Source organism: Zeus faber (genome assembly GCF_960531495.2).
Source record: "Zeus faber genome assembly, chromosome: 10".
Lineage (NCBI taxonomy): Eukaryota > Metazoa > Chordata > Actinopteri > Zeiformes > Zeidae > Zeus > Zeus faber.
In genome coordinates this window covers 12,232,129-12,246,355 of record NC_137199.1, presented here as the reverse complement: position 1 = coordinate 12,246,355, position 14,227 = coordinate 12,232,129, and the positions used below count along the sequence as shown (strand labels likewise).

Sequence of the window (14,227 nt, the reverse complement as noted above, 5' to 3'; positions counted from 1 at the left end):
GAGGGGAAGGAAAAAAATAATAATAATAATAATGAAAGCTCAGTAGTCCATTGACGGAGTCAGTTTGTGTTTTTACATACAGTACAGAGAAGTAGTAAGCTGCAAAAGAGACGCCCGGGCCCACATTCATTCCAGTAAAAACGCAACCAGCGACACGGGAAGGTTCCTCCCTCGGTGGCGCACTAGAGAACCCGGGTCCGGTGGGGTCGGGCGCACTTAAGTTTCTCAGTGGTTGATTAAAAACACACGTCTAAGTGCTTTCACGTGATTAAGAGTCTCACAGACCGAGACGTCCGACCGAATAGACACTCGCTATGCAAAAAAACAAAACCTTAACGAACAAAAGTGACTCAAGACCTATTAGTACAGTGTTTCGACTAGATGGATCGCTTTTTAGTCTTATAAAAAAGGACATCACTACGAAAAATGCATCAGCCTTTTTAAAATATGCAGCGCTTCAATATAAAGTGCTTCATTACATTGTTATTTTTTTTTTTTACAGTTTCTTATTAAAATATTGTATTCCCTGGAGTGAAACCATAGTAAACATGTTACACATTGGTAAAAATAAACATTTTGGAATGTCTTTTCTTTTACTTTTTAAAGTCCCAGTCGGTGATTTTGGTCAAGCAGAACTTGTCCCCGGAGCCTGGAAAGCAAAGTAATTCAAGTCTTATTACTCCACACACACACACACACAAAAATAGATCATACTATAAAAAAAAAAAAAAAAAAAAAAAATAGAAATATATATATATATATATATATATATATATATATATATATATATATATATTTGTTAATACAAAAATAAAAGTCTTAGTGGATATCATTCGTGTCATTGGGTCATTAGTGGATGGAGAGGGAAAAAAGCAAGCATAGAACAGCAGCGTAAAACAAAATGAATGAAAAATGGAGGGCACTGAAGTGGTTGTAGAAAAATGAAAAGGAGAGATAAGAATTCTGGGTAGTACAGTGATCTATAACAGTCTGGCGCATGGTTAAAATTAAACCAGAAAATCTTCTGACATCCATTAAAACAGAGATGGACGGATCGAGTCTGCCCTTGACTCTAAAACAACCTTTGGTAGGGTGCTACTTTGCCTCCATTAGAACGAAGAACAGGGCCAAAACGTTCCCACTGATAATGCAGGGAGTGATACCTAGGTCTGTTCCTCAGCAAGCTTGCTTTGGGAATTAAATGCTGGAAGTGGGTACTGCTGGGTACTGGGAGGGATCTACTGCTGGAACCCTACTGACGAGTGACTTCCCGAACCTTACCATCGCCCCCCATCGCTCCATTAGGTCGACCGGCGGAGGCCTTTGCCGAGGGAGCGGTGAGAGGGTCTTGTAAAGTCTTCACATTTCTATCAAACGCCCTCACCGCACACATACCTGCACTTCTTTCTGACAGCTTATAATCTGCACCAGCGCTCCTCCCCAAAAAGCACCGTGAAATAAGGCATGAAAAGGTGGTTGAAAGGAGTTAGAAAATTACAGACAAAACAATTAATAAATACAAAAAAAAATGACAAGGAAGGTTTAGAGAAAAAGTAGTCCAGACAGATGAGGATTAGCAGCCATAAAGATGATGATGATGGTGATGAAGGATGGTGAGTTAGTAGTTTCGTAAGCATGCAGGAGTAAGCGTGTTCATCCATCCAACATGCTCTGGATGCCATGAGTTCGTTGGCATGCGTCAGCCTGCGCACGTTCGTCAGCTGATGTCAACGGGCGGCGACGGAGGCCGGTTTGGCAGAGGAGGCGGGGGCGGCGTCACGGGGGGCGGAGGGAGGCGGCCGGAGCAGCCGGACGAAGAAGAAGAGTGTGGAGGTGGGGAGGTAGAAGCAGAAGAAGAGCACCATGTCCTCGCTGAGACACAGGATCCAGGTGCTGTTCTCCGTCAGCACCCAGTCCAGCAGCACCCCCACCATCAGGTAGTAGACATGGAACTCCTGCAGCTCCTCCCACTCCCCCCCGCCCCCGTCCAGGCCCTGCCCGGCCTCCTCCTCTTCCTCCTCCGCCTTTTTCTTCTCTTTCTCCGCCTCCGTCTCGCCCCCGCCGTGGTCACTCACCATGGGCTTCATCTCTGCTCCTTCCGACACTGCCTCTTTGACCCGGCTGCGACCGCGCTCCACCACCCGCTCCAACCTCCTGCTGCTCTCCACAAACTCCTGCGGGAGGAGGGGCGGCAGGACAAGGGGCAGGAGGATTGGGATATCATCCAATTTGGACAAAATAGAACATAAATCTTTTTTTTTTTTTTTCCCCAATTATTGGGAATCAACCCAAATGCACCATGACGAGAACTATTTCAAAAATCACTCAGATTGACTCCCAATGGTTGATGTTTTTTCCTTTAAGACTGTTATTTTAGGGTCACATATTAGCAACTTTTTCGATTAGATACATATACAAAATGCTTCTCCATAAAAAACATAAAATATGAATTTCTTTAATATGCTTCCGAGCACACGCCTGGCACAGGGATGATTTTCAGATAGGGCCATCGGTGGAGGATGGTAGCTCAGGGGGTAGAGCTGGTTGTCTATTAATCTAAAGCTTGCTGGTTCGATCCCAGGCTCCTCCTGCTAGCATGCTGTAGTGTCCTTGAGTAAGACACTTAACCCCTAATTGCTCCTGATGGCTGCGTCCGTCGGTGTTTGAATAATTGTAAGTCACTTTGGATAAAAGCGTCGGCTAAATGCAATGTAATCAGTCCCTCGCTACTAAAAGACGAGTGCCAGCGTACCATGAGGGCCTTGTCCATGTAGAACTCCTTCCCAGGGGTTCCGTCGTTGTACTTGGTGTCAATGGCGAAGCAGAGGAAGAGGACGTCCACCACGATCTCGAAGATGGACAGGAAGCAGTGGGCCACCAGGAAGGCAAAGAGACAGACGATGATCAGCGGGAGGAGCCACTCGGCGTAGTCTCGCTGGTAGTTCAACAGCAGAACGCCGGCGAACGCTGTGGACGTCACAATCAGAATCTGACAACAACACAAAAAATTATTCCATTAGTGAGGGTGAGCGTATTAGTATATTTTGTGACAAAAAAAATATATATAAAGTATAATAAGCAAAAAAACGAAATAATAATAATGTTACTGCAGACCCCCTGCCATTCTTTTAATGGCCCCTCGGGGGCGCAGACCTCAGTTTGCGAACCTCTGCTATAGGTTACCAGTTCAATGTTATGAGCCTTGTAAAGAGACTGATATAAAAAAAAAATTAATAATCACACTGTGTAATATCACCTATGACCAAATTCTTCAAGAAAATCAAGAATTCTAAGAGCTATTTCTGAGATGTACAGATATGAGAAGCATAATTAAAACATGGGAGGATCGCACAAGCATGCATCTGAGATGGATGGGGAAAGAAAATCTGAATTCATTCCCAGTGTTTGCGGCGCCGACGAGACGCTCTGGCATCTATTCACCTTGACAGGCAACTCAGATTTCTCCTCCGTCAGTTGAGGCATTCATCACGAGCACAAGAGAGTAAACAAAACCCCAATTAAATTGCGGCTTCTCCTCCCGTCGTTAGGCCCCCATTCGGCCGCCCTCTTACCTTCCCCAGGAAGAGAACAAAGTCTCCCACGGCGTTGATGGCCGCCACTCTCAGCGCGTTCTCCACCAGGATCACAAAGGCGTCGCGCGCTGACGTGCAGAAGCTGGTGCTGTTGATGGCTGTGGCTGCGTATGCATTCTACACACGGACAAAGACAGCAAACTGTGAGAAATAATGATGACGCAGAGTAAAGGGGAGGCTGGATTGGCATTTTTTTATTTTTTATTTTTTTCCTTTTTCTCGATCTTCATGTTCGTACATTCTGCCTGAATGTCATGCTTTCGGTTTCAGTTTAGCGCATGGCTTTTTTTTTCGACAAGCGCTGCTATCACAAATAGTGTGTTGGATCATAATCTCGGACGTATAAAAGAAGACTGTGTTAATAAAGATGAGCAATTGTTTTTAAATTAACTGGATTATCCTATCACGGCTGTTTTAACACGTTGTTGTTTTTCATCCTTCGGTCACTTTCAGGTCATAGAGGGTCAGGTTTGCACATCACAGATTTATGGATAAAGCTCCGTAATCTTCTGTAATCGTCTCCCACTACCATCCCAAAATCAAGACGACGGTACAGAGGCATCCGAGAGATCATTGTTAACTTAAAAAATACCACATCACGACACATCATCAAATAATATTGTCATGACATGGTATACACAATGATGTATACAAATGGGGAAAAAAACATATATTATATGTTTTCTTCCCCATTTGTATACATCATTGTGGTAGCTTTGAATGTGTGGAGACAGTAAGATGATAATTATGTATTCACACGCTGGTACTTCTGGGATTAATAACTGACAAACAAAAAATGGCAAATTAAAAATATATTTTCCCCCAATCGTGGGAATATAGACAATGAGTCACTTTCATCCAAAATCAGTCTCCACAGAATTAGAGAAATGTCACCGCTCTCTATGGACGCGTCCACCACGTGTTTAGGGAGGGAGCGTCCTAAAATACGCGGTCCCTAAACGCTGCCGATGACTTTTTAATTAGAAAGAAATATTCAGCGGAATCACAACAATATCTCGGCGGAGGGAACATCACAGCAGGACTGTGTTTTTCACTGCGGTCTGCAGTGAAGGAGATCAGACGCAGACTGATGTTCCCCGCAAGACATTTGGCGGCGTCCTGCCACATCAGCAGAATCCAAGGGGAAAGCTAACTTTTCAAACGTTGTGCGCGTGTGTGTGGGTGTGTGTGTGTGTGTGTGTGTGTGTGTGTGTGTGTGGGTGTGTGGGTGTGTGGGTGTGCCGTGTGTGTGTGTGCGTGTGTCAGACGGAGACTCGGCGATAGAAGGAGAAAGAAGAGAAATATCGGGAAGGAAACAGAAGCAAACAAGGGTTGTCTTAGCAGTGGGAAATAAAAAAAAAAGAAAAGATTAAGATGAGAGAGAGAGAGAGAGAGAGAGAGAAGGGGAGGCGTAAAATAAGGCAGAGAGAATAGATGAAAGCGACAGAGAGAGAGAGAGAGAGAGAGAGAGAGAGAGAGAGAGAAAGAGAGAGCGGCGGAGAAATGGCTTCACCTGATTGAGATAGTTCAGGCACTTCTCCAGACACCACAGGCAGCAGATACATGTCTTCAGCATACAACGGGCACACGCATTCTCCTAATAAACAGGGGGGGGGGGGAGACAGAGTGAACAGGAGACGGGGGTGCGAGCAGCAGGGGCCGGGCGTGGCATCGATCCATTTCATCTCTCCGGCTCTCGTGCCCCTTTGAAGCCGGCGGTGAGAATAAATTCTGCGAGTGAATTTGGAGACTGTTTTATAATGACCGCCTCTAATCGAACACGCCACCCTTTACTGTTGCCCTGACCTTGTTTCCGGGCTTGGGAACCAGATGGATCTGCGAGCGCATGTTTTATTTGCTCTGGCGGATACGTCTACAAACAACTGGAGGGAAAGCTTTTCGCGATGAGAAAGATGTGTTCGCCGTACTTCCGACAGGATTTGGTTAAAGTGTAATTGCATGTTACATTTCACCCCCCCCCCCGTTGCTCAGCGCTACGTCACATGTTTAACGGGGATGGTAGCTCAGGAGGTAGAGCTGGTCGTCCAATAATCAAAAGGTTGCTCGTTCGATCCCAGGCTCCTCCTGCTAGCATGCTGTAGTGTCCTTGAGTCCATCGGTGTTTGAACAATTCTAAGTTGCTTTGGATAAAAGCGTCTGCTAAATGACTAAATGTTTCGTGTGCTCTGATTGGTTGTAGGTCTATCCAATTGCGTCCACAGACATTTTGGTCCGGGCCCAGGAACTGAATTCAATTGAACTGGTCTGGCGATGTCAGGCCACTTGTCTCCCAAGAAAACAAACAATAAGACAATAGAGCGAAAAAGATAATTACAAAAGAACTTACAAGGACTAACAGTACATCAATAATATTGATCCGATGGTATAATTATTGTTGTGACTGTGGTTCAGGGTAAAGATGTGCAGTACTTCTGTTGGTGTAATTATTTCCAGGGGGTAAATCAATGTTATTTTAATTAACTCTTTTAGTGGTGGTATATAGTCATGAAATGAAGGTCCTAACATTTTGCATTGTATTGTTGTTGCAGTGTAAAAAATATATATTTAAAAAAATGATAAGAATTTTTTATTTTAATGATACATTACCCAACAGCATTGAGCCTTGAGTTGGATTCTAAATTTGAATGTGATAATTAAGAACTCTTAGGTTGGTACCTTTCCTTTGAGCTGGTTGTGGATGTACATGAGGACGAGGCGCGGGACCTTGACCAGCGTGATGATGAAGGAACCTTTGGCCACCGTGCCCAGGTGGTACCGCACCAGCCGCAGCACCGACGACAGGATGGGCGTCACAGGAAGTCGGTTCTTATCCCTAAAAACAGAGATGCCGGTAGACGTTCACATGCAGCAACGTATGAAACAGAAAATGACGGTAAAAGGCAGTAGAACACAGTAGAACACAGAAGAGTACAGAGCAGACGGCGGTACAGTGAAACACAGGTCGACCTGGTGAAGTAGTAGGTGACCACAGCCCCGGCCACGGTCATCTGCTGGCAGGCCAGGATGAACTCGCTGATCCAGACCAGACCCACGGCGTGGTACCACGTCAGGTACTGGAGCAGGCCGATCAGACGGAACTCCGTCAGACCCGTCTCCTCGTTCTGGACCGGGTTTCCTGGAGGGAACGTGGAGAGAACAGGGTCGGTGTGTGCGGGAAAAACAGGAGGAAGTGGCCCACGGGGTTTGGATCCAATCTACTTAATAGACTTATGATTAGGATTATCATCGTGACAACAAATCCTTTCATAATTGCGCAGCCCTGGTTGTGTCCATCTTTAGGCGCCTGATTAGTGGCTCACGGCACCACGAACGACACAAAGACCAGGAAGCTAAAATAGTCCCGGTCTTGTGCTTGTGTGGGAGAGTGTGAACATGGAACACATCCATGCTTTTTTTCTTGGTTCAGAACGGGGCTTTGTTTCGTGTTGTTATTATTAGCTTAATTATTTAGTCCAACTGGCTCGAACACAACTAAGAACAGCTTTATTTAAAAAGTAAAGTTAACAGCAGGTTAATATAGTTCATCAGTAAGACAATGAATATAGTGGATGCTACCTCACCTATAATAAGAGGCTTACATTTATGGAATCTTATCTGGCAGACCATAATATTTTATGTATTTACAAGAATAAGCTTGATAAAAAAAAACAGTTTTTTGACAATTTAGACCTTCCATTTAAAACCGGTGCTGAGCACTCTCTGCACTCCCATCTATCAATCCGTTTCCCGGGGTAAACACACTCAGGCCAGCGAGAGGCAGAAGCAGTGGGATTCGGGTTGCTTTCCAGAAAAATATGCAATTATTCTCACACTGATCAGTATTACTCACCTAAAAGAAAACAAAACAAAAAAAGGCACTTTTGAGAAACATTTAATACATATGTATAGCCTACACACATGCGGTACTCTACCGTACTCTGCCTTTCACGGTTCCAGTTTGCTCCAGAAAGAAGCATGTTCCACGGAGCGGAGTAAAGACTCTTATTTATTATGTTTGCATGTTGCTGCAAATGTAAAGACTGCTCGCATGGCAAACTATGATGCAACTCAGGAAGATGGCGGCGAAGAAGAATCTATTTTATTACAGCTGTTGGCAGAAACCGAGGGCAAACTGAGGTGATGATTTATGCGCCCGATAAATCACGGCAGATATGAGATATGACGGAGGATTCATTTGTCTGGTCTAGATCGGCAATCCCGGCCTGTGACTTTCTTATCGTTTGTTGGTCCCTAAAATACCTGCAGGTTGTTTCATAGAGGTGACACCACTGCACTGAACTTTCTACAAAGTTATCCATCATGTCGTCTGCGACCAAGCTACATGTTTGTTGTGGCCTACCCCAAACAACCTTCAGATGCACACACACACACACACACACACACACACACACACACACACACACACACACACACACACACACACACACACACACACACACACACACACACACACACACACACACACACACACACACACACACCCACCCACCCACCTGTGGTACCCAGGAAGAGGAGCACTAAGACCCAGTAGATCCAGAAGAGCAGGAGGGCCAGGAAGGTGCAGAAGGGCTGCAGCGTGAGCAGAGGCAGGTGGATGAAAACCTTCCCGGCCACGTGGAACAGAGCAATAGTGAGAGCCACGCGCTTCCTCATGAACAGCATCAGCAGCAGCAGAATCACCTGGCAGGGAGAGACAGACAGACAGACAGACAGACAGACAGACAGAGAGAGAGAGAGAGAGAGAGAGAGGGAGGGAGGGATGTTCAAACACAGCAAACACCTCCAATCACTTTAATGAGCAAACACACACAGACTAACACACATTCAAAAGGGATACACCCAGACACACACATATCCACACACAAGGTTACATATAAAATTATGTTTTGGTAAAATACTGTGGAACCTCATTCTCTACTTTCCTTCCCGTAGAGATTATTGAATCGAATCAGCATTATTTAGGTAAACTATTTACAATAAGTGCAAATACAAGACATAAAAAAAAAAATGTAATGGACGAAGAGTGAAGTTGACAGCTCAACGGCTATACAAACCAAAAGCTTAACGTTTGGAGTTGACAGGCTTTTCAAAAACAGGCTTCAATCTCACAACCAAGAGAAGTGCAGATTCTCAAAGGGAAAGTGCGATGTGACAGAAGACGATAAAGCCCAAAGCTTCACCATAGAGCCCATAACCACCGCTTGACACCCTCAGAATGCAGAGGCTTCAGAATGGGACTGCTGTAAAAAAAAAAGCACTGGGCATAGAGCCTAATTCTTATCCGTGTATTTATCTGGATCATTATTTAAACATTAATTGATTGACTTCTTATTTATTTGATCTATTTAGCACTTTTGAGTTCTCTGCTTTGAAAATCCAAAACCCTACAATGGTTGATGCATGTTGTACAATCAACATAAATGTTAACATAGTGGATGAAAGTGGAGGTGCAAAAGGGCATGTATGATTCTAAAACCATCTTTATACACGCACTGGACCAACGAAGAAGTTGGAAAAGAACATAGATATTCACCAGTTATTTCGGGATGGCTTTAACGAGACATTTATCAGTCTCCACTACTAATCCACAGGTCAGTTACCAGCTTGGAATATCACATAGAAGCAGCACAAATCCCTGCATTATTTTTAAAGTGAGACTTTTTTTTTTCCCAGATTAGAAATGAGTTTTTCTTACATTACGCTGCCCTACAGCTAACTGGCAAGTGTGCGATACTACGTTCTCCGGCGTGCCCGTCACCATGGCGACCTACCGTGAAGACTGTGGCAGAGATGGCGTACACCAGCAGGGCCTGGCCGCTGTCTCGACTCATCTCCGCCTCCTGGCTGCTTTCCTTGGTCACTTTGGTCGTGGTGTCGTTGGCATACAACCGGTGGTCGATGTACAGCCACCACAGGACACTCGTACCGGCTACAAACCGACCAAAAAAAATGCACAATTACAGAGGGACTGTGGTCACCATGTAATGACATCTTTTCAACTGTTTAAGTCAACTAACTTCACCACCATTTGAAAATAAATGTTCTTGCTCTTGCCATAATTAGAAAACTGAGATAAAACAGCGGCAAATGGGCTGCGTTGGCCTTTTTGAAATACTCGGCGTGCAATTTAAGGCAGGGGTTAGGGTTCGGCTAAACAGGAAGTGACCTCACCCAGGGAGCCCAGGACCACCAGAGCCGTGAGGATCCACACCAACACGGCGGAGATGTAGCGGATAATCACCATGAGGATCATGGAGAGAACTACAGGGGGGGACACAAAGGAGCGTCAGCTGGAGATCAGCAGCAGGAGATCCCAACATGACTGTGGATTTATGAGGACAACTTATCGACACCACTTTGAACGCTCACGTGACAGACTGAACAAAAATCTGCAAAATTGCTGCAGTCCTTGGTTGATTTGAACTTCCATTTCATTTCCCATTGATTTGACCATGTAATAAGAGTTCTGTAGACACATCATGTATGCAAACTTTAGCTTTGGCAAGCTCTCTTCTTTCTTCATATACTAGCCTGATGATAAATCAAACAAACTTTATTTATTTAGCACATTTCGTACATTACAATGCAAGAAGAATACAAAAAACAAAATAAAACAAGAGTGATAGTAAAAAATAAAAAAAGTCCTCATCATTGATCCCAGTGTGCCTTCCTTATCATTTTATGATCAGGTAGTTACCGCTGGAACACATGACTAATTCCTGTCAGATTCTTAAGGCCTGTTGGTGTGTCCTTGTGTGGCAGTCAAATGATCCGGAAGAATTGCTGAAAGAAAATGGCTTCCTTTCACAGAAAATTACACCTATTACCGTTGCCATTCTGGATGATAAAATGCCTTCTATTGACAGCCTAATAGCCTGCCAGAGCACACGGGTGTTCAAAAAAAAAAATCTAACTTCAGAGACATTTCACTTCAAAAAAGCCCTCTTGTATTTGTCCAAGTTCCTTAAAGCTTCCTATTCTTTCTTTTTTTTTAAATCACAAATCTTCTCTGTTCGCAGGTAAATACCACAGAGAATGACTTGGCATTTCATGGCTCTGTAGTTCTCAAGCGGGTCAAGGAGGAACTTTTAACCCCGCGGTGGACGTGACGACGGTTGCGTCACGTCCTTCACCTGCGAGCTCCCTATCAGCGCGACGACAGGCCGCTGGCAACAAGCTCCCCCGGGGGAACTCGCCGATGTGATGACTCGGCTGTAATTCCCGTGCAGCGTTGCCGTTTCTCCGCTGCCGACGTGTGACCTGCAGACTGAGCCGAAATTCAGCGAGACAACACCACACCGGCAGCGGCTGGCTCCGCCCGCAGGACTCGGAGAACGGCCCCGACTCAGGGCGGTCCCCATGAAACCAAGAGGTTATTCGATCGATTGATTCTCGACCAACCTCACATCGAGGACCCTCAATTTAACGCGCGTTACAGCCGAGGACCAGTGGACACGATTTTGTTTGTGGGACCCCGATCTGATTCGATTTTTCTGATGATCAAATATGATTGATTTAACCTTCCCTCTTTGTCTTTGTTATAGCCAGGGTGGCAACAGTGAAACTGTGATCGAAAGAGTCACAGTTACTTAAGTATCACTGTGATATTATTTACACTGAATGGCCTGTTTCATTTGGACTTAAAAAATAAAAGCAGAATTTCATAACCAGACAGTTTAACCATGGCGGACGGCGGCTTACCCAGCGCCAGCAGACAGAGGCCGATGATGATCTCCTTGCTGGCCATCACGCCAGCGATCAGCCGATGCAGTACGCTGTTGTCGCTGACAAAGGTCACAACGGCCTGGGCAAACTTGGCGTAGCAGGAGATGTCGACTGGCGTGCAGCGATTAAACACGGGTAGCGCTTTGCTGTGGGGGGCGGGAGAGACAGGGTCAAAGGTCAAAGGTTACCGAGGATCCGAGTGATTTTTCCCGTCGACAAACAGCGACCCACCGAGTCCAATACTGATCCCGGTGCTGTGCTTCTCAACTCACTCAAATGCTAACACTTGAACCCGATGAATAAGTTCCCACTTAAAAGCAAAAAATGTGTATGAATAAAATATATAGAAACCACGCGAAGAGAAAACAACATTATTACACGTCATGTCAGTCACATCCTACCTGGGCGGGACGGGGAGTTTGGGGCATTTGGAGAATCTCTCTGGGAGGCCGGGGTACTTATGGCCCGCCAGCTCATAGGAACACAGCTCCGAGCCTAGAGGAGGATCCAGGGTAACTGATCAATAATGGTTGAGTTACTGATCATCATTATGTACCAAGCGGCAACCATTACGCCTGGGGGGGTTGCCGAAGCAGAAGTGCTTTAAACTGCAGTTCAACCAATGGCCACTAGATGAGTCAGAAAAAAAAGATTGATGGAATCAATGGAAAAATAATAAAATCAATGTAGGGTCTTAATATACAAGTTTACTTCTTCATATGGGTGTGGGTGCCTGTCTAATGTCTGGGTGGTGACTATCACTTTTACTGTTATTGTAAAATTGTCGTTATTATTAGAAAGATGTGGATGTTTGGGCCTGTGGTCACCTTGATTGACAGGTGTCTGGTCAGAACCCCCAACCCCTGCACCTGTTAAGCTCCATCCTGCCAAGATGGCATTGACAGTAAAGCCAAACTAAAGGTCAAAAGGTTTCTTCAAAACTGTGACATTTATAATAAACCGTATCTACTTGACATATACAGTATATTGTACATATTACGAGAGAGAAGCTCCGAGTGACCTCTGCAACCCATCCATTGTGTTTTGTCATGGATCTTACTAAATAATTTTTTTGGGGTTTTTTTTTTTTCCTTTATTTGAAACCCATTTTGTGGCTCAACAGAAGGAGAAGGGGGAGGCTCCTTCAGGGAGAGACAGGGGACCATAGATTCAGCCGGGTCACAGTTATGACCTTCAGCCCCATGGCCAGGAGAGCTGCCATCTTGGCAGGCGGACGGTGGGCCAGGGTGGCACCAACAATACGACCGATACAACCGGAGGTGGAGCAGGGCTTAACGCTGCCTTTGTTAATATACTGTCCACTCTGAGAAAACAGTGAGGGTCTGTGTGTGTGTGTGTGAGTGTGTGTGTGTGTGTGTGTGTGTGTGTGTGTGTGTGTGCGTCTGTCTGTGTGTGTGTCTGTCTGTGTGTGTGTGATGCGTGCACGCGCCAGGGAGATGGGAGAGAGACCCGCAACAAAGGAACGGGAGGAGAGCAGGAGACACAGAGGGATGGGGAGAGTAAAACAAAGAATAAGTGAGAAATGTGTGCGTATACATGCGTGAGCTTGTGTGTGCGCATGTGTGTACGTATGTTTGCAGGGTGCGTGTGTGTCTCTCCATATATGTGTGCGCGCGTGCGGCGAGAGAAAGGACGGCATTATTTTGCGTCGTGTCACGGGGTCTTGTTTGTGTGTCAGCGAGGAGCTTGAGGAGGGAGTGTAGATCATTAGCGTGACGTGATGGAGGTCTGGTCGGTCACCAGCGACCTCGCCGACATTCCCTGAATCCTTATGAGGCTTTTAATTCTGCTCACTCGTGTCTTTCCCACTTAGGCCGTCTGCAGATATCAGCAAATTCAATTTGAGACTTCTAAAAGACGTTATTATACAGTGTTTTTTTCTGCCGAGATCCTCTATAACGCTTTTCTGAATGAATATGAATGTTTTCTTTTAAAGGAAGTAAATCATTTAATAGCTCTTGCATTACAGGGCAGCAAAGGTATCAAAATGTATCCCATCATTTTTCAAATAAACACTGAAAGTCACTTGTAAGTCAATGGTGAGCATAAAATGGGAAAATGGAAAATATTTTTCCATAGCAACCGACAGTTATTTCTGGGATTTGCTCACCGTTGACCATGGCGAATGACTTGAGGTCCTGGTAGGTCTTCATCTCTTCGCTGGGACACAGCGACACACACAGAGCCAGGGACTTGATTTTCCTCTGCACAATGTCAATGTTGCAGGGATCCAGAAAGAAGACATATCTGTAGGGAAAAGCAGAATAGAGAGAAAGTTATAGATTCATGTATTCAAAAAATATATCTGTTGTACCTCAGATATAACATTACACTAGATGTGTGGAAGCTGCAGACTTGATGGGGTGCAATATAATCTCAATTATTTCCTTCACTGTGAGGAGGATGGAGCCGTCGGGTGTCGTGGGTGTGTCTGCATGGTTTGACCAGTAGGTGGCACTGTATTGGTCAAAGCAATAAAGCCAATGACCACAGGTGTAGAAAAATGGTGCTGAGGTTTTCAACTGCACAAGCAATGAGCCCGCACAGTACATCGCCACGATTCAAAACAAGTCTGGCATCCAACCACTTCAAGAACACAACTTTTCATAAATAACGCCTTGCGGTGTATTTTGTCCAAGATATAATGTATAATGTATTTTGTCGAAAGGAAAAGACCCGGGTTTTAATCGGCTCCACATCCAATCGGCTCTCTCAAATTTTGGCCCCTTTGCCTGCGCGATGAGACGCACGTTGACATTCCGTACGTTGTCGCGTAAATAGACAGTAATATCCGTGTAACATTCCATCATTTCTTATTCCATTTATAATCTAAAATCAGAAGTTCTTGACTTTTTTGTTGTGAGTGT

The 14,227-nt window shown here is 45.0% G+C and overlaps 1 protein-coding gene across 1 annotated transcript in view; it reads right to left on the bottom strand.

Annotated features, from left to right (window-relative positions):
* Positions 1-625: 625 nt before the first annotated feature.
* The window catches only part of slc44a1b (solute carrier family 44 member 1b), a gene marked incomplete at both ends in the record, with an annotated part of 35,334 nt that continues 21,732 nt past the window's right edge, over positions 626-14,227 (bottom strand). The window contains 13 exons of the mRNA XM_080008617.1: positions 626-649; positions 2,076-2,174; positions 2,753-2,989; positions 3,573-3,710; positions 5,107-5,190; positions 6,270-6,426; positions 6,561-6,729; positions 8,108-8,294; positions 9,386-9,543; positions 9,786-9,875; positions 11,316-11,485; positions 11,741-11,834; positions 13,471-13,607. Coding sequence (XP_079864743.1) covers positions 626-649; positions 2,076-2,174; positions 2,753-2,989; positions 3,573-3,710; positions 5,107-5,190; positions 6,270-6,426; positions 6,561-6,729; positions 8,108-8,294; positions 9,386-9,543; positions 9,786-9,875; positions 11,316-11,485; positions 11,741-11,834; positions 13,471-13,607 — 1,744 coding nt within the window. The remainder of the gene's footprint in view (positions 650-2,075; positions 2,175-2,752; positions 2,990-3,572; positions 3,711-5,106; positions 5,191-6,269; positions 6,427-6,560; positions 6,730-8,107; positions 8,295-9,385; positions 9,544-9,785; positions 9,876-11,315; positions 11,486-11,740; positions 11,835-13,470; positions 13,608-14,227) is intronic.